The sequence below is a fragment of the Sarcophilus harrisii genome, chromosome 2 (genome assembly GCF_902635505.1).
Source record: "Sarcophilus harrisii chromosome 2, mSarHar1.11, whole genome shotgun sequence".
NCBI classification, from domain to species: Eukaryota; Metazoa; Chordata; class Mammalia; order Dasyuromorphia; family Dasyuridae; genus Sarcophilus; species Sarcophilus harrisii.
In genome coordinates this window covers 307,058,364-307,079,299 of record NC_045427.1, presented here as the reverse complement: position 1 = coordinate 307,079,299, position 20,936 = coordinate 307,058,364, and the positions used below count along the sequence as shown (strand labels likewise).

Below are 20,936 nucleotides of genomic sequence, written 5' to 3'. Positions count from 1 at the left end.
CGACATTAAGAGGCAGCTAGTTGGTGCAGCAGATAGAGTACCAGCCCTGAAGTCAGGAGGGATCTGAGTTCAAATATGGCCTCTGACACTAATACTTATTAGCTGTGTGATCCTGGGCAAGTCACTTAAGCCCAATTGTCTCAGCCAAAAAAAAAAAAAAAAGAAGAAAAAAGAAATATTAATATTGTGGTATTAATATCTTCATCTTTTTTATAAGTCAATTATTTTTTCTTTTACAAATTTAGATGCTTTTTTGCTGCATGTTTAATATTGATGTTACTTCATCGTCTACGTCTCATTTAAGAATAATGTAATTTCTTTATCTCAATTGCTTTTGTGAATTTTTATTTTTGCTTTGCTTGAAAGCAACTCTTGCTTTTTTGGATCTGCCTGATGCATAGTAAATTTTGTTCCAGCCTCTCATTTTGATTCTAAATATGGCTTGCTTCTTAGATGTATTTCTTGTAAACATCACATTCTAGGAGTTTGTTTTCTTAGTTATTCCTACCAATTTCTTTGGCGTTCTTTGGATTTATTGAATCCATTTATTTTTAAAGTTATAAGATGTGGGTTTGTGTTTTTCTCCACTTGTATCTTTTAATATTGGGAAATTTGAAAAAAATTTTAAAACATCTTTTTATTTTAAGACAACAGTTGATTGCTAAAACTACTTTGATATAGCCCTATTCCCCATATACTCTTTTGCTCCTCTTACCCTTTCTGCTCTCATTTGCTGATTCTATTCCCAATTGGGTTTTTTAATTATTAATTTATCAATTTCTTCTTCCTTTTTTCTGCCTTTCTTTCTCTCAGTTAAAATGATTAGTTCAAATTATCTCTTTTCTTTGCACAAGCTACTTATGTTGATGAGTTTAAATATTTCTGAGAATTTTTGTTTTATTTTGTTCTTAGTTAATTTTTTTCTGTTTTAAAATTTTATTCTCTGTCCCCATTCTGTCTTCCATTTATCCTTTACGTACCCATTCATTCTGTAATTTGGTCCTATAAAATACATTGATTCAGGGGAAGAGAAAATGTGGGATTCTATTTCTCCAGCTTCATTTCTCATATTTCTTTAATTTCTGTTTACATATTTATCCTCTTGTATGCTTTTTCCCTCAGGGGATTTTCTTTATATTTTTATTTTCATGTTTTTATTATGTAGACCAGTCTCTTTTTAAAAATAGCTTCTTATGGATTAGTCCTAAACAGAAAAAAAACTCAAACTAAGGATAGTTTAAAATATTTACAGCTCTTTTTTTGAGGTGGCAAAGAATGGATATCTGAAAAAGTATCTATCAATTTGGAAATGATTAAGCAAGTCTGGTATATAAATATGATAGAATATTATTGGGCTGTAGGAAATGATGAAAAAGTGATTTCAGGCAAACCTGAGAGGAAAATATAATAAAGAAAAACTTACACAATGACAAACATATTATATAGACCAAAAACTTGGAAAGACTTAGGAAATTTGATGACTGTAATAACTAATCAAGATTTCTACTAGACTAATAATGAAACATACTATGTGTACCCCAAACTAGACTCAAAGTGCAAAAGATACACACATATCCCTTTTTTTGGACATGACCAATTTGGAAAAGTTTTGCTCGACTATACGAGTTCATAACAGAAATTCTGATCTTCTTTAAATTAGAGTGGGCAAGAAGAGAGAGGAAGACTTTTGAGGATTTTTTAAAAATTAATTTATTTATTGTTTTTAATCTTTAAATTTGGATTATCTATTTTATATCTCTTTACCTATTATTTCCTAGTAATGGTATTTATTTACTTTCCTTTTGTTTCTGTTATTTGGAAGATTTTCAAATCAAATATTTTGCTCAAGGTTAATTTTTTGAAGGTTTTTAATTTTTTTTTTAGGAATGCCCCAAATGTCTCTTTTACTAAATGTCCATCTTTTTAAATTGGCTTGCAAGTTTACAGAATATATAATTTTAAATTGTTGCTTAAGCTGATTTGCTTTCTTGGGAGCCTATGTTTCATGAAGCATTGGTTCTCTTTTAATATTTATTAAGAAAGATTTGTAATCTCTTTGAGGAGTTAATACTTATTTTTCCTTCCAGTTTTGGGATTCTCTCTATTGATTTATCCCTTTGTGCTCTAGATTTTAATTGAGTTTCCTTCTTCTGGATATTGTTGGTGTTTGAATTTTTTTTTTCCTTTTCTCATCCGATCCTTCACTTTCTGACTCTTCACCTTTGCTGGCATATAGACTCCTAGTTTAGGTTGGAAAGAGGCCTTCACTTTTTGCCAAATTGGGGGATTTAGATTTACTGGCCTGAGTAGTTTTGAGAAATTGGAAGGAGGAACAGAAATGGCCCAAATGAATTTTAATCCCCTTTCTTTAAAGTCTTTTACAACCATGAACAGTAACACACACCTCCTCCTCAGACCCCCTAGTTCTTCCTCTGTCTGTCTTCATTTCCTTCTCTGGCTGGACTGAATCAGGATATTTCTGCCGTTTTTTTGTTTTTTGTTTTGTTTTTTTTTTTTGCAAGTTTCAGGCAAGGTGGGTCTGTGTTCTGTAGGGGATCTAACCTATATTGTTATAAGGTAGGTGGGGAGGCAAACAGGCATACTGGAGCAGTACAGGCTTCCAATAAGGGCTCCAGGCACAAGCCATGGGACAATTTCTGTAGGGCATGGAGACAAGTAGAAAAGGGGGTAAATGCTCCGTGAACAATTCAAGGACTACTATTATTTAACATTAATTCATGAGGATTTTTACTTTATTAGGAGGTTGTCTCTCTTCCTCCCTCCCTCCTTTTCCTTTTCTCCTTTCCTTCCTCCCTTCCTCTCTCATCTCCCCCCTCCCATTGTTTTTTTATTTTTCCTTTTTTAAAACAGAATCTAGAGAAAGTGTTTAGTCTGGTATCAAAATTTAGACGTCTGTTGATTTAAAATTCTTAAGATTCTTCCCTTTTGGAAGAAAGCCTGAACCTATTTCTTCTCTACTAAAGAACTAAAAAAGAGAATTTATCTAATACCTTTTCTTTTCCTTTCACTGTCTCTTCCTGGGTCTACTACTTTATCACTATCCACACAGAAAAGGAAGTCAAAACAGATTCTTGACCCAAATGATTCAGCAACTGATCAGCGGTTGTTCTTAAAATTAGTTTTTCCTCTCTGCCAAGCTGGTCGGCCTCACTGATAAAAATGAAACTTCCAATGATGACCCGCCTGTGAGCAATGTTTTATGGGTAATGACTTCTGTAAAATAGGGACAAAAACTCAGGCACCCATTTCAGCCTTCCTCAATATAAATCTGAATAGAACAATACCTATTAAGTAGGATTTTTCAATGTTTAAAATCTTGAGATAAGTTTCAAGACCACTGAGCGTCACTTTTGCAATAAGAACACTGGAGGGCAGCATAGCATAAGGGAAAGAATTCTGGGCAGAGTTTTAAGTGATTCCGTGAGGGGAATTGGACTAGATGGGCTGAGGGACTCTTTAGTTGCAAAATTCTCTTAATGCAAACTACAGAAACAAGGCCTACCTCCTTCCCTACAGATTCTGGAATACTATTTAACAGCTTACTCTAGGACTAGTCACCAGGGTGCGAGATTAAGCCTAAGTGGACAGGAATAAAGACCAAATCTTCAGACTTGTTTTCAGTTGACATATGGTGTTCTCTCCCAATAAATTTGAGACCATCAGTATTCATTTTTCCCCCAGAAATTTTAATCTATTTGAGAGCGTAGGACAGTAATATATATAGAAGGGGGAGAGAAGAAGTAAAGGGGAGGAAAACAGTATTTTGTTTTTAAAATGTTGTTCTTACCTGGGCTGGCGCATCGGCCGTGGGATTCCGGTTGGATCTCCTTCGTGTGACAATGACTGAGGGCTTGTGTTCTGTGGGACTCCGATCAGGTGCTGAGGCCAAAGGGACTTTCCCTTCTTCATCTGAATATCCCAGCTGGGCTACCTCTGGCAAATCTACCCTGCACACAGGGACTGACACGGGGATGATAAGAGGGACCATCTCTTCTCGGGCTCGTTTGGAGGGGGGTGAGGGCCCAGCGAACTCCACCACACTCTTGGCTGCAGATGCTACCACTGTCTTCCGCCTCTCCTCGAGGCCTTCTCCCTCCTGGAATGGGAAAGGGAGAAAGGAGTTAGGGCCTGAAGGCTGAGACACGATTCCTTCATTTTCTGGTTGATTTACTCATTCCTCTAACTATCATGTCAGTTTTTTAATACATCATTTAATACAGTCAGATCCCTTGACTTCTTATTAGGATCTGGCTGAACTCTGCATATGTGCAATCTCATCTGGAATAAGAGTGATGATGTTAATGATGATGATAGCTAGCATTTATACATAACATTTTAAGGCTTAAAAAAATCTTTCTCTATAAATATTATCTTTTCTCAAACAACCTTAGAAAAAATATGCTATTATTACTCCACACGCATATGAGGGGAAGAGAAAGAGGGAGAAAAGAAAGAGGAAGAAGGAAAGGAAGATGAAAAGGGGCTGTTGTGAATAATGTGGTTTAAAATTAAAGCAATAAAAAACAAGAGCCAAACCTTAAAGTATACATGTGAATTTTTGTTATTATTATTGTTGCTATTATGGACAGGGATGAAAACTGGATAGGTGATTTCACTCATATGGAGGATTCTTAAGTAAGGGAACTCCCTCCACCAATGCAGGCTGGCACCATCTCTGCAAGTTTTAACATCTTCGTTCCTTCCTTCCTCCCTCTCCCCTTCCTTTCTTCCTTCTTTCCCTTCCTCTCTTAGCCTCCCAGCAAGAAAAAAAGAAGGAAGGAAGGAATCAAGGTGAAATGACTTGTCCATATAAGTGTCTGAGGCAGTATTTGAACTCAAGCCCTTCTGACTCGAGAGCCAGTGCTCTGTCTACTGAACCACCTAGATGCCCCTAGCAAGCTATGGTCTTAGAGAGTAGCCTATGACACTGAGAGTTACTGAGGGACACACAAATAGTATCGGAAGGACTTGAAGTCTAGCTTAAAAATTTTGTAAAATGCAAACCTTAATGTGATAAAGTTCCCTGGCCAGGAAGTCTTCCGTTTTGAGAGTGGCTCTCTAGCCATGATACTTCTTAGAAGTAGTAGCAGTAATAACAGTATAATTAATATTCATAACAATAAAAAATTGAGTTATTATTATCTCCTATTATTTCCCAGAAGGCATACTAGCTGCAGTCAGGGCAAGGTATCCTCAAGATCTCCCCAAAGTACATGAATTAATCATTCTTAATTTCTAATCTTTTTCTTGAATGATTTCCTCCTCTTCTTCTTCCCGGCCAGGAAGGCCAATTGGCCTCCTTCCAAATTTATTTTTTCATCCTTTTATAATTTTTTGTCAAGTCCACTTTTTCTCCTTCTCATCTCTGCCTTCCCCACTGAGAACATTCAAATCTCACATTCTAGACTTTTTCTCAGGTCTCACCTTGAGGCCTTCTTTTCCTATCTACACTATCTTCTGCATTCTTTAAACTCCATCAGGACCTCCCATCTGCTTAGCCTAATTAATACTCTTAGTGTTTTCATATGTGTGCGTTTTCTCCCCATTATATTTTCTCTGAGGGAAAGGCTACGGTCTATCTGCTTTGTCTCTGGGTGCCTAGTACATGTGGTTGCCCTCAATAAAACCCTGTTGACCGTGCTTGAATTTAAGCCTGGCACACTGGTAATACTTTCTGTTGTACTCTCTATCTCCTGTCATTAATTGTAACAGCTTTCCTTTCTTATCACAGAGATTCCCCAAGAGGGAAAATGCCTCTGTTTGGCAAGAGAACCCACATGGGGGAAACAGGTACACTAATACAAAACTGTGGGTCCCATAATTGAAGGTGGGGGTTGCAAAAAATGGGGCAACAGTAAAAGGTATCAAATATTCAGCCAAGATTTAATTCTTTATGTAAATATAAACAAGCCTATCTGATTTCATTAGTGTGCAAATTTGCTTTCATCTTTAATAAATGGTAAAATAAATGTAAACTGTGTAGAATTGTTTTAAAATAACTAAATTTTGTTATCAGCAAAGGTTTGATTTTATATTTTATGTACCTATATACCCAAGGCCAAGTAAAAATTTTTCAGGCAAAAATAGGTTGCAAGTGGAAAAAGTTTAAGAAGTCCTGTATTACAACAACGTAGGATGGAGTGTGAAATGAATGCACTCACTTCCTCTCCTCTGCATCTCAGAGTAACTAGTTTCCTTCAAGAATCAGTTCTAGCGGGGCAGCTAGGTGGTGCAGTGGATAGAGCACTAGCCCTGAAGTCAGGAGGACTTGAATTCAAATCCAGCCTGAGACACTTAACCCCCATTGCCTCAGCAAAAAAAAAGAAAAAAGAAAAAAGAACCAGTTCTAGCACTGCCTTCTATCTCCCTGCCTCCAAATTGCCCTGTTTCTACTTTGGGCATATGTGAGTTCTACCCTGATAATAGACAAGCTCATTAAGGGTAGGGCCTGTTTTTGTAACCTAGCAAACAATTGGTGCTCGATAAATGCTCCTTGACTGACACGACCTTCAGCCCTCCATACCCAACAAGGCTGGCTAGTGTTTCCATGCCCCCCAGCCCCTTTTTTGAGGACCTCAGCTCTCACCATCGAGTTCTGGAGCGAGGCCAGTTCCACAGCTTTCTGAGCCAAAGTCAGCAGATTGGCCTCCTGGGAAGCCCGCCGCCGCCGCCGCGTGCTTTGAATCACCCCTCCTCGAACCAACCCAAAGTCGTTGGCTGCCCAAGTGTCGCTGCCTTCGGGGGCCTCCCGCTCCCGCCCGTTCTGGGCCAGCCGCTCCCCCTCCGGCACGTGCTGCTGACCGCCAAGGGCCTGCTCTGACTGGGCCAGCAGGGGAGCGCCCTTGTCGTGGCCCAGAGAGTCGGGGTGGGGCTGCCCCACGTTACCCTGAGGCAGGTGCTGCTGCTGCTGCTGCTGTGACCAGTGGTGCAAGAACAGGTTGCTGGACATCTCTTCCCGGGACGGGGGAGCAGGACCATCCAGGGCAGCGGTGGATGACGGGGGCGGGAGGATCCCTTCCTTGGAGAGTCGTCGGGAGCGCCGTGGAAAGGAGATCTGGGCCTGAGGTAGCACGGGTTGCGTAGGCTGGTCCTGCATGAGGGCCTTCAGGAGCTCTGGGTTCATCTCGGGATTGGGGGGGAAGGGGCAGGGTACCATACCGTGATGGGCTCCAAGGTGAGCCTGGCCCATGGGGCCGGCTGGCTGGAGGCCGAAGTCCTGGGGCTGCTGGGAGTGGGGAGGAGGCTGCTGCTGGCCGGGATAGAAATTCTCAAAAAGCTGCATCTGGGGGAGGGCCTGCTGCTTCTGTGGCGGGGGAAAGGCGCTCGGGTTGGCGCCGGGTGGGGCCTGTCGGAAAACGTGACGGTTCACCTGGTTCCCAAATGCCAACTGGAAAGGCTGCAGGGGCAGCTGGCCGGGGGGTTTCTTGGGTGTGTGGAAGGAGTTCACTGGGCCCTGGGGCCTCCCGAGCTCCAGCTGTGCCTTCTGGGACATCATCTGCTGTATGGCATCATTGTAGGGATCCAGTGGCAGGATCCCTTTCTCCTGGCTGCGCTTCAAGGCCTCGGGGTGGCCGTAAAACCCTGAAACCCCGACCCCGGGGTGAGGGGCCCCTTTCTGGCCACCGTACATCGTGATCGCATGGTTCCACAATGGGTGGGGGGAGGGCTGGGACTGCTGCTGCCAGCCCGCCTCTCCAGCCCGTTCGGACACCCGGCCCATCACTGAGTTTGACCACTTCACAGCTGCCACTGGTTGAGAGAGCATGGAAGGGTTGCCCCGCTCCGTTCTGTAAACTACTGAGTTCAGTAGCGGCAGGGGATTGTGAGGGGGCAGGTCCGTGGGCTGGGAGCTAGGGACGCTGCTAACTGTTCCTCCGTGACCATAATACTGCCCCTCCTTGAGCGGCTGCTGTTCCTTTGTTGCCGTTTCTGGGTCACTGAAAAACGGAACCCGTTTCCTTTTGTTCTGGGCCTTGGGTTGGGCCTGGAGGTTCATGGTGTGGTTTGCAATGCCGGGGCCAAGAGATACCCACTCACCAGCTGCCCATCCCCCAGGGAAAAGCCCCTTGGAGCATGGGCATCCCCCCTCCCCGCCCAGTGGTTCCGAAGGCTAATTTCCAGTCAACAAAGGAAGAAAAGTGGGGAACAGGAAAAGGGAAGGCTTGGTCAGTCACTTAAGATTCCTTCTGGTTCTTCTAAAGGGTCTCTCAAACCCCGTGTATCATCTCTTTTATCCTCCCCCAATTCATGGTGCCAGAATTTTCAGTGCCTACAAAAGAAAAAGGAAACATGTCAGTACTGAGGAAAACAATAACCAAGAAAAAGGGGGTAGGGGGAAACACTCACTTAAATATTATGTCATATTGGATTTAACATGTATTGGACGACCTGCCATCTAGGGGAAGGGGTGGGGGGAAGAAGGGAAAAATTTGGAACAGAAAGTTTTGCAAGGGTCAATCTTTGTAAAATTATCCATGCACATGTTTATAAATAAAAAGCTTTAATTTAAAAAAATAATAAATTAAAAAGACCCCTTATGTCCTTGTGTGAATGAGTAAATCTTTCCATGAACCTATGACTTTTGCTATGTTATCAGCCCTGAACTCCCTTCAGCACTGTCCATATATCTACCATCTATCTGACAGTTTCCTCACCAACTTGGTCCTTCCCCAATCCAAGCCCTCAAGGCCTCCTGGCACTTTTTTTTTTTTAAATAGCTTTTTATTTACAAGATACGTGCATTGACAATTGCAAGACTTTTTGTTCCAACTTTTTCCCTCTTTCCTCCCATTCCCTCCCCCAGATGGCAGGTTGGCCAACACATGTTAAATATGTTAAAGTATAAGTTAAATACTATATATATATATATATATATATATATATACACACACACACATACACACACACACACACACACATGTCCATACAGTTATTTTGCTGTACAAAAAGAGTTAGACTTTGAAATAGTGTACAATTAACCTGTGAAGGAAATCAAAAATGCAGGAGAACAAAAATATAGGGATTAGGAATTCTATGTAATGGTTCTTAGTCATCCCCCAGAGTTCTTTTTCTGAGCGTAGCTAGTTCAGTTCATTACTGCTCCATTAGAGATGATTTGGTTGATCTCATTGCTGAAGATGGCCAGGTCCATCAGAATTGGTCATCATATAGTATTGTTGTTGAAGCATATAATGATCTCCTGGCCCTGCTCGTTTTACTCAGCATCAGTTCGTGTAAGTCTCTCCAGGCCTTTCTGAAATCATCCTGTTGGTCATTTCTTACAGAACAGTAATATTCCATAACATTCATATACCACAATTTATTCAGCCATTCTCCAACTGATGGGCATCCATTTAGTTTCCAGTTTCGAGCCACTACAAAAAGGGCTGCCACAAACATTCTTGCACATACAGGTCCCTTTCCCTTCTTTATGATCTCTTTGGGATATAAGCTCCTGGCACCTTCTTAATACTGACATCTGCAGCAGAGGCACTGGGTATATTGGGGGGAAGGGGGGAGAGAGATGACAGGGGGAAGCAGAAAAACAGCTGACCACACCAGCTGCTGCTATTTCCTAGGAAGCTACAGGAACAAGGCTTTCTGCAACCAGGACACAAAAGAACATAAAAGAGGCTTGAAATTCCTGTACCAGGGATGAACAAAGCCCAGATGTGAGTCTGGGTAGCAAAGGAAGGCCCTTTATAACTTAGGTGGTATAGCAAAATGAATAGGATTTTATAGTTGCAGTTAGGAAGACCAGAGTTCAAATCCCCATTTCACATGCACACTTACTAGACATGAGCCACAGGTAGATCACAACCTCTCTGGGTCTGTTTCCACATCTTAAAATGAGGGACTTGGACCTAACAGCCTCCAACATTCCTTTTAGTTCACAATCTATGAACCTATAATTCTACCTTCCCAATTCTATCTCATGTTATCTGTCTCTATTCACTTTCCAAGCAAATTATACTATTAGACGTCCTTTTAAAGATCTCCTCAAACTGTTTCAATGGGGTGAACACTCAGTAGGTAAAGGACCTGGATTTCAGGCTTGATTCTGTCATTTACTGCTGTAACCTAACCTCTCTGCATTTTTGCTGCCTCACCAATAAAAGATGAGGGTAGGATGAAGTGACTTCAATGGTTCCTTCCCACCTCAAAATCTATGATTTTTCTACCTAGCTTTTAAAAACCAACTGAAATGCGGCCTCTTCCATGATATTCCTTGATCCTCTCAGTAAATAACAACCTTCTATTTCATGTCTAACTTACTAATTCTTTAATGGAGCAGCTAGGTGATTCAGTGGATAGACTACTGTAGAGCTTCAAGTCAGGAAGACTCATTTTCCAAATGTTTAAATCTTGCCTGAGGCACTTTCTAGCTGGGCAAGTCACTCAACCCTGTGTGTCTCAGTTTCCTCACTTGTCAAATAAGCTGAAGGAAATAGCAAATCACTCCAATAGCTTTGCTAAAAAAATTTCAAATGGAGTGAATAAGAGTTGGATGACTAAAAACAGTTCTAATGCACTTATCATGTAATTTTGTGTATCTCACTTTTGGGGGAAATAAATGGGGTCTTGACTTGCCTGAGGCCACACAGCTAGTAAGTGTCTGAGGCTGGATTTCAACTTCCATACTTTTGACTCCAGGGCCAACGCTCTATCCACTGTACCACCTAAGTACCCCTATGTTACTAAAAGGTAGGTGACACAGTGGACAGACTACTAAATTTGTAGACAGGCAGATCCAAGTGAAGCCTTGACACTTAGTGATCACAGAAGTTGAGAATAATGAAACTGTTGTCTGCCTCACTTTCCTTATTTGTAAAATGAGGTTAATAAGCAATACCTCCCAAGGTTGTTCTGAGGATAAAATTAGATAATATTTGTAAAGTACTTTATAAATCTTAAAGAGATGTATAAATGTTAGCTACTTCTTATAATTAGTTTATATGAGTATCTCATTCCCCTTTAAGACTATATATAAGCTCCTAGAGAGGAACAGCTATGTCTTGTTTGAATTAATCATTTTAACTTTCTGCATTCAATAGTCACGTAATAAATATGTGTTCAATTTGGCACTTCCATGGCCCTTAAGAAATCTACCTGGAGCTTTGCACTATCCATAAGCATCTTTTTGTTCAATTTTAGTCTGTTCTACAATTTGGAAGCATGTAACAATCCCTTACACCTTTCTCCTGGATGGGGGGAGGGATCAAGGGAGCACAGGAGGGAATAAAGGAAGGGGCAACATGTCAAGGTTCAGATAATGCTTGGGAGGGGGAGTACCTCCACCAGAAAGGAAAACAGTTGCCAAAGGCATCACCAGGCCAGCTGAACAAGACTCTGGACTTTTTGGCACATTCCTGACCCAGCCATTGGCAGCAGAAGTGGCCCCCTGGGAGAAGTTCTGAGAAGAGTCTGGTAGCTGTACAGGACCTCCCAACATCTGGGCACAGAGACAGATCTACAATACAGAGTGTGCAATGGATTACGAATGCCCCAAGAGGAAGCTCCACCAGTCACCCAGTTTTTGACTCCACTTAATTGCAAAGTTGGTCTATAATTATTTCTGCAGCATTCACTACAGGTTCAGGGGCTGTGTAAATACTGGAAATACAAAGAAAGGCAAAAACAGACCCTACCTTCAAGGAGCTCCCAGTTTAATATGTGTGGGAAAACTATAAATAGCTAGGTACACACAAAATGTAAAGTCCATGGAATGTAATCTGAGAAGGGAAGGCTTTAGCAGCAAAGAGCCCTGGAAAAGGCCTCTTGCTGATGTAGGAGGCTTCAAGCACAGACAAATCTGGAGAGAGCCTGTCTAAAGCTCAAAGCCTCATCCTCCTTCCATCCCCGAAGGACACCAGCAGCTAAAGCCTCCAGGAGAGGGGAGGGAGAGAAGAAAGCAAAATTTGAAAAAAGATTCATTCACTGGACAAAGTTTAATGAAAGTGCCTCCTAGCTTCTCACTGGAGGAAATGCTTGAATTGAGAGCCTTGAATAAAGTCCTGACTTTCAAGATTGGACATCAGGAATGTATACACATTCCTACCCAGGGTAACAACCTATGCAAAGGTACAAGACTGAAGGAAAACAAGCAGGCTGGTCTGGCCTGCTTGCACATAGAGTACATACCTAAAGGAAGCCTTGAAAAGCAAACTTTGTATGAAACTTCGAGTCTTACTTAGATTGTACTAAGACAGGTGGGTGGTACCCTGTGAAGTATGCTGGTGACTGGGGGCAACAGCTAGCGATTGTCCCTCCCTCTTCAGTAGGGACAAAAGGATGGGAGGCAGGTAGCTACAGTCAGTCAACAAGCCTTCATCAAGCACCTAGGATGTTCCAGGCACCATGCTAAGCGCTGGGGAATCAAAGAAAGACAAAAGATGGTCAAGGAAGAAAGAGCACACAAACAACTGATAAAAGATATATACAAGATAAATTGGAGATAATTTAAAGGAACAGAAATGAAGTCAGGAGGAATGAAAAGGGCTACTTGCAGAAGGCTGGATTTGAGCTAAAATCTGAAGGAAGCAGGAACATGGAGAGGAAGCAGGAAAGCTACGCAGGCATGGGGGACCAGTAAAATTAGGAGATGTAGAGGCCGGGAGTGTTGGGGCAGGAGTAGGAAGAAGCCAGGTGCTCCAGCAGGAAAGGGCTTTCAAAAGCAAAGAGAGGATCGCATATGTGATTGTGGAAGCAATAGGGCTATTTGAGGGTGAAAAGATCAGAGGTAAGGCCAGGTCTAGGCTTTAGAAAGCTCTTAAGCCGAGCGGACAATGGACTGACTGAAGTGGGGAGAGACTTGAGGCAGTTAGTGATGAAGCAGGAGGGCAGACCATGAGAAAGGGGGAAGAGTTCAGATGAAAGATCATGTTTATGTTAGGGAAAGTCTGAGATGGGGAAGTTATTTCTGCTCAGAGGAGGATACCGCAAAAATGTGATAAAAACCCAAGAAGGAAACAATAATAATAACAGCGACTCACATTCACATAGCATTTTAGAAGAGCTCCTGTAGAAGGATCAGATACTAGAAGCATCGAGCCTGAAAGATCTTGGCTCCTACTTTGTCCAAGTGGGACAGCCCCCAGCAGCGCTTCCCGTGCCTGGCCCTTCCAGCCTCGCTTCTCTCAAAAGGAAGGCTTTTGCAGGGAGCAATTAACCTTCCAAGAGACCAGCCTAACTCCTAGTACTCATCTGACCACCTATTCCCTCACTCCCTCTTACTGCATGACCCACAGTGACTCACTCCTCCAGCTCTCTCTTCCTCTCATCTTTCACTTTCACCCTACATCACAGTAGAGTAGGAACTTCCTCCTTCTCTATTTCCTTCCTCGGCTCCCCACCATCACGTGACCCACCAGATTCTCTGGGTTTCCTCCCTTAATAACCTTCTCCCCCCTGGCTTCCTTAGGCCTCAGTCACAGCACAAAGTTCTAGTTCATTTGGAGGGAGAACCTTTTTTTCCCCCTGTATCAGAAAAGACGAGCCCAGGGGGCGAATGTGCAAAGATCTGGACCCCCAGAAGCAACAAACAGATAAAAGGGGCAAGAAAAGGAGAGATTGAGGACAAACTGATAGAACTAGACTTCTGAACAAAATCCTCTCTTGCATTTAAATACTTTTGCAACCAGCCCCGGCGTCACTGAAGGGAATGAAGCAACCAGATCCCACTCAGGAAAACAACCACCCACGGAAGCACCCTGAAACATCATGCCCATTGTTTGTCATCAGTGGAAGCATGCTTTCCAACCTGGCAACAACCTGAGTGAGCTCTGCCTGCAGCCAACGGCACCAGACTAGCTCAGGCAGCCTCGTCTCTGGTAGGGGAAGAATGGGGGAGGAAGGCAGAGTTGCTAAGGATTATCAGTCCATGTGACTGCAAAGAAACTCTAAGCCTCCCCTGCTGTCCCCTTACTCTCCCAGCCTGCCCCCTCCCCCTGACCACAGACCTTCCTGACAACCCCCATACAAACCACAGTAATGGGGCCTGGTGACTAAAGAGATGCCAGAGATACTTGGCATGTGAGAAGCAGGCAGACAGGCAGTCCAAGAGGCAGACAGCAGCAGCCTTACTCTGTGACTGGAGCCACGCAGCTCTGGGGGAAACACGAGTGCTTCTAAAGCCAATGAGCCTCCCGGTCCCCCTGAGACCTGGTGTCTGACACCTAAGCTATAGTTGAAATTGCTGCAGCTGAAATTTCTCTTGTGCATCCTCTTATTTTGGAGATGGCAAAGTGGGAGAAAGGGTCAGGCCTGCAGATCTGTAAGACCTATGTACCCATTATTAGAGCTCAATTTCTCTGGCTTTTGGTTTCTTCAACCATTAAATGAAAGAGCTGGAAGTCTCTACCAATTCGGAATCCAATGAGATCCAGGCTTTTGAGGGAAGGTCTTCATGGATACCACTGGCCCAACCCCGATTCTCCTCTTGACATACAAATTTAGCTTCCCACCTTAGGAAATTATCTAGAACTTCAAGTCAGTAAAAGCCACCCCCAGGCTTGGCTCACAGTATAAAGAGATTTCAGGAGGGAAGACCCCCAAAATGCTGAGGAAATGCTAAAATGCTAAGCCTCGGGCAAGTCAAGACTGCTTCTTATAGGGTAGAGAGTTGGGTAGACTTTTCAAGTCAGTCCGCTCTGTCTGGGGACCTGGGAAAGAATAGTTTTTTCATGATTTTGAAAGAAATAAAAGGGCAGGGTAGCTAGGTGGCCCAGTGGATAGAGCACTGGCCCTGGAGCTGGGAGGAACTGAATTCAAATTAATTCTCAAACAATAACTAGCTGTGTGACCTTGGACAAGTCACTTAAGCTTGGGAGGGTGGGAGGGAAGGAGAAAGACATTATTTCCATTTTACATTTGAGGAAAGTGAGGTTGAGAAGTACTTAGTTAAGAGAATTGTTCAGGATGACACAACTAGCAAGTGAATGAGGCAGTATTGAAAACACTTCATGGACTCCAAGTCCAGCATTATCTACTAGCACCTCGCTGCCTAATGAATGAAGCAGAAATGAGCCTCCACTCGATATTTCTTGTCTGAGACCTTTCAGAGTACTGCCCTTTCCAGAAACCCTGGCTAGACTACTGTCCCAAGAATCTGCATGGGTCTCTTGGCAGGGCTCCCCCTCCCCTTTCTTGCAATGCTTCCTGTTACAAAATCATCATAAGGGAGAGTAAAAGAAGGCTAAGATTCAATGGTATTGGAGAGGCCCCGGGAGCCTTCTATTATCAGGGATAGAAAAAAAAAGGACTGTTCTCTTGCCGAGCCAGGAATGCCCTTTGTCTCCAGGGAAGGGTGTGGGTTATGTACTGGGAGCCTCTCGGGGAGGGAGCCGGGAGTCAGCGGGAAGCTTGGGGCTGGCTTGCTCAACAGCTGAGACACCACGTCTCGCCCTGTCCTCCCCCATCTCTTTTTCGCCTCCCCGCCACGACCACCTGTTGTCTGCTGCGGCTTCTGCTGGGGAAGGGTTTCCCTAGCCCAGATTTCTCTCCATCAGCGATAGCGGCATCTGTGCGCCTTTGGAAGGCGAGTCCCTGCCATCCTCCCCGAGGAAACAGCTGCGGGGCCCTGCAGCCTCACAGGCAGAGAGGGGGTGGAGAGGAGAAGGTGCCGGACTGCAAAGCCAGTTGCTTCACTTCCTTGGTTCCACTAAACTAACAGACGGCTCTCTCCGAGTGTACTTCACCCTCTGCAGGGGCCCAGCTTTCTCCAGTCTCCTTAGAGTATTTACTCTGCAAGATTTCTGCACAAGTCACATGCATCTCAATTGTGTGGGGAAATCTTGGAATCACAGGCCCTGGGGTTTGATGTTGTGTCCACCTCTCAAGCAGAGCTCAGTTCTCCTATACATCTAGGCAAAAACACTTTCTGCTACAGCTTTGGCGGCATGTGAGTCACCCCCACTGCTGGCGAGCCAGACCCTCATCTTCCTCCTCCCCTCCCCAGTCAAATCCCTCTTCAGGGATTGACCCCTCTTCAGACCGGGGGAAAGGGGAAAAGGTGGAGGGCTGGTTCTTCCTCTCCAAAGCTCTTAATTTATGTTCCCAAAGACTAAGGAAGCCCCACTGGGATGTTCTAGTTCCCTTTAGAAGAAAAGGGATTTAATAAGGAATGAAGAGTTGTCAAGAATGTCTCAGGGCCTCAAAATTTCAGGGACAGCTGCTGTCGGTTCGTTGATAAAGGAAACCCCCAGCTTATGTTCTCCTTGAAAATAATACAACCTACTCCATACTTTTCCTTCTTTTTCTTTAACCAACTCCTCTTTTCAGTCTTACCTTCTCTTTTTGTTTCCCCTCTAGGCTGCTGTTTAACCAAGGCAGTTCCTTCAGGCCCTAGGAGGAGGAGCCAGGACCTCAAGCACATATAGAAGTTCTCCAGAACTAACCAGAGGATTGTGGGCTGGAGACTTTCGCTACATACAATAAATTCACTGAGAACAAAAAAAGAACCGGACAGTGTGTGGGGAGATAGAGAGTAAGGGTAAGAAGAGTCTTGCTTTCTAATGATCACAGGGGTGAAAATTCAGATTTCTACAGGTACATCCTAGTCTCTAAGGAAGACATTTGCCTATTTCCTGATTCCTAGACTCTCTTAGTGGGAAGCTCATTGAGATAACCCAGCACCAGCTCTCTGGTCCCCCATTTCACCAAAGTAATTTCATTCCAGATTAAGAGAAAAGGCAAACTTAGAATCAATTCTCATGCTCTATCCCCAAGTGCCACCCTCCCACCAACGATTACCTACCATCCTCCTACCACATGCTCCAGACTGCAAGACCTAACCAGATGCACTGAAGTTTTTTTTTTTTAAACTTAAGTCTACCCAGCCACCAGTCCACACTTTGAGGGCCCCTAGCATCTAGCACCTTTGCCACAGCTCCTATCCCCAGCTCAGGAAATTATTAATAACAGTAGCTCATGTTTATAGTGTTTTAAGGTTTATCAAAGCAACCCCCACAACAAAAAAATTCTCCTTACCAGATGATGAAATAGGTGGGTGATACAGCTATAGTTAACTCCATTTTACAAATTATGTGACTGATCATAGAATTTCCACCTGGAGGACACCTTGCAATCATCCGGACCTATCCCTTCATTATAGAAATAAGGAAACTGAGACCCTGAAGTGGGGAAATGTGATTTGATTACTATTTATTTGCTTAAGATAGCATTGATGGCAGAAATGAGATTTGGGCTTGTGTCTTTAGACATCAAATTCAATATTCTGCTCTGTCACAATTTGCCTCCACTCCAATTAATCAATCAATAAGCATTTAGTAGGCTTCAGTTATGTGTCAGGAATTGGGCTAAGTGCTGCAGATACAAAAATAAAAATGAAAACAACCCCTACCATTAAGACATTTACAATCTATCCGAGAAAAGCCTGGAAATGAATAGATACATACAAATAGATACAAGATAATTTGGGAAGACATTAGCAGTTTAGAAATCAAGGTGAACTTGAGTAGATCTCTAAAGACAACTGGAGATTTTGGGAGATGGAGATAGGAGAGTGTTCCAGGAATTTAGACCATTGAAAAGGTTAAGACGAGGAGATAGAGAACTTGTGTGAGCAAGACAAAAGGTGGTCATTTTATCTGATGTACGTAGTACTTGGAGGAAAGTAATGTTTGGGGACAAATTGTGAACGGTTTTAAATGCCAGAGACAAGTTTCTATTTGCTCCTAGAAGTAATGGGAAACCCACTGGATCTTACTGAGTAAGGAGAGGGGAATGTGATCAGATTTACCCCTGCTCATCTGGCAGATGAAAAACCTGAAGCTTAGAAAACTCACACTTACAAAGAACTCGGGTTTGGAAATCACTTTACATATATAACTTTCCAGGAGGGGGAACTTCAAAGACAGATTGCTCATCCTTGGAACATGCTCAATACGCTCAGCCTGGTACTAAGCTCCCATGGATAGCTACTGGGGAGAACAGTGTAATTGGGTGACGGGCTAATGAGGACTCAGACCTCCTCCAAGAGCCATTCCCAGCACCCCAACAATCACTTAGTATTTTCATACTTTTCTCAAAGGAAAAATCTGAAAACGGGGTTTCTGACTACAAGTCCTTAAGTTATTTCATGTAATCTTCACAAGAGCTCAGTGAGTAGGGAGGAAACAAATTTTTTACACTCCTATTTTGCAGATGGGGAAACAGCCATACAAAGGTTAAGTGACCCGTTTATAGTCACACAACTATTTTCTGCTTCCAAGACTATCCTGATAAAAAACCTGGATGAAACCCTCCAAAACAAGAGATGTCCGATCCCCACCCTATTCCACCAATGGGGGTACCATTCCAGATCCCCACCCTATTCCACCAAAGGGGGTACCATTCTAGATCAAAGAGAGAAAGAGCTGAGCAAGGGTCAATTCCTAAGCTCTATCCTCAAATGCCATGCCCTTCCCTCCCCCTGCAGCCAACTCTGCCCCACAATTACCTACAATCATTCTACAGAATGCTCCTGAGCAGATGACTGAGAATGCGAGTCCTGTGCACTTTTCTACATCAGTTTCTTTGCTTTCAAAACGGACAACCACAACTGTGAGAAAATTCTTTACATATACTGCTAATATTTTTATCTTCAGATCTTAGCATGGTACTTAGCACACAGTAAGTGCACAATAAAGTATCAATCAATCATTTTTGGGGGGGGGGGGAGAGAGATAATAACAAAACTCCAGGCCAAGAATGACTCACCTATCCTCAACTCCCTACACTAAATCCATGCATGGCTCTGGCCCCATTAACCAAGGCCTTGGCAGCTTGACCTATTTTGGAACAGGAGGCCTAATTTGCAGCTCTGTTTGCTCAGGATGCCAGAAAGACTGTTCTCTAGCAATTCACTGCTGCTTCTGGCCTCCCTTCTTCTAAACAAGGCTATCCTCACACCTGTGTTCAATATCTAAGTGTAAGGATATTTTATTCAGGAATAGGCTAAAGACATTATTACCCAAGATGCTCTAGTTCCTGTGGCTCCTCCTTTCCTACATTGATTGCCCCACCAATTTTTCCAAAGCATACAACTACAAGGGCTGGTAATAAAAGGGCTGTGGCATCCAGTGCCTTATTTGTCTAGAGCTTCGTAAGAGATACCATCTGAACACGATGATGGACTGATCCAGAGTGTCATAGCCCTGAGTGAACTCCAAACTACCACAATCCTTCTGCCAAACAGAGAAAGAGTTCCAACCCTGCCCACAAGGTTCCTGGATTGAGAGCAAACTAAAGACATTGGATATATTCTTTGGTATCCTGTATGCACAATTAAGACTAAAACTAGTTCCTTTCACCCCATTCCTCACATAATGAAATAAAAACTGGTTTTCCAGATTATGTCTTAAGTCTAACACTCCATGATTTCCCTAAATAAATTTCTGAATGTCCATGAGACTCTAAGTATGTCAGTCACCACTTGTTCTCAGAAGATGGCATAGATTTGGATAGCCATGAAAAACTCACTCTACTTTGGCAAATTCAGACATTATTTTGATTCTCTGAAGATGTTTCCTTGGTCTCCCACTTGTATACACTTATTTGTTTTTTTTTTTTAAACTTCTTTACCTAGTCCCCACTAAACTCATCACTGGAAAATCTCATCAGCTCAAAGATCCAATCAACATTGGTATTCACACCTCATTAGAATTCTCTACCTCTCTGACGAGAGGGTGAAACCATGAACTCAATTATCTTATCACAACAGGGAGTGGGGGAGGTCATTTTGAACTACTGACTTCTCCACCATCCCCTTAGGCTTTATAGCTCACCACTAGTACTTTTTAGCTTTTAGTGTGTATTACCTTCCTCCATTGGATTGTAAAATCCTTGAGGGCAGGGACTGTTTATTTTTCACATTTGTATTCCTAGCACTTAGCATAATGCCTAGCACTGTTTATATTTAATAGACATTTATTAAGAAATTACTATCAAGAAACATTGAGTATAGTCAGGTTTGGAAATGATTCTCTTGGTTGGAGGAAGACCTTGTGAACTTCAAAGATTTGGGAAAATTTGAATTGCCAACTGGAAAAAAGAAGAACTAATGGCACTATTTGCTTCTGGAGCCAAGGATAGAAGAGGCACATTCAGATTTCTAAAAGACTCCCATCAACAGCAACAACAAAAAGGGAACTAGTGGAACAAAAGAATGAGTTATCCCTTAATAATCCACCTTTCTTAGCTCTCTTAGGTTAGGTGGAATACAAGCTCTACTTGTATTGAATAGAGAGTGTGTCACAGGCTCTGGAAAGAGTATTTTATACCAACAGGTATTTCTTTTAAAAATTGTGTCACTTCAATAAATGCCCCCCTTAAAATCTAATTAAATCTGATATTAATAATAATGATGGGAAGAAGCACACCACGGGGTTCGTGTGATCTGGCATTAGAAAACTGGCCTTTAATCTAACTTCAGTGATAATTTATAGCACTGAGCTGATAAGTAGAAACAAAAGTTATCCTGAAAGTGTTAAGTGGGAGTTGGGAAAGCGGTTTCAGTATTTGCTGCACACACATAGACCTTCCTAGATAACTAGCAATTCTCCCTCTTGAAATTATCTTTACATTTTGCATGTAACTAATCTGTGAACATACTATGTCATCCTAAGAGCAAACTAAAGTATAGGAACTCTTTGTCTTGTATATTCCCAACACTTTAATATTTTCCATATAGGAAGGAAGGGGAGAGACACAGAGAGAGAGAGAGAGAGAGAGAGAGAGAGAGAGTGAGAGAGTGTGTGTGTGTGGAATGAGAGAGATTCCATCTTTTCTTTCTCCACTGCCTCTCTGGCTCTTCCATGCTAGATCCACAGAAGAAACAATCAGCATTAATTGTTGAGCTATATTATAAAGTAGTTATTATCAAATCTATTTAACACTGGTTAAAAAAAAAGATAAAA

The 20,936-nt window shown here is 42.6% G+C and overlaps 1 protein-coding gene across 4 annotated transcripts in view; it reads right to left on the bottom strand.

Annotated features, from left to right (window-relative positions):
* MIDEAS (mitotic deacetylase associated SANT domain protein) overlaps nucleotides 1-20,936 on the bottom strand; it is a 135,882-nt gene that overhangs the window by 24,623 nt on the left and 90,323 nt on the right. For all 4 annotated transcript variants that reach the window (XM_031952548.1, XM_031952550.1, XM_031952547.1 and 1 more), the window contains exons 2-3: nucleotides 6,608-8,290; nucleotides 3,809-4,117 (exon numbers count right to left, since the gene is read on the bottom strand). In XM_031952548.1, the coding sequence (XP_031808408.1) occupies nucleotides 3,809-4,117; nucleotides 6,608-8,017 (1,719 nt within the window). In that variant the 5' untranslated portion in view covers nucleotides 8,018-8,290. The remainder of the gene's footprint in view (nucleotides 1-3,808; nucleotides 4,118-6,607; nucleotides 8,291-20,936) is intronic.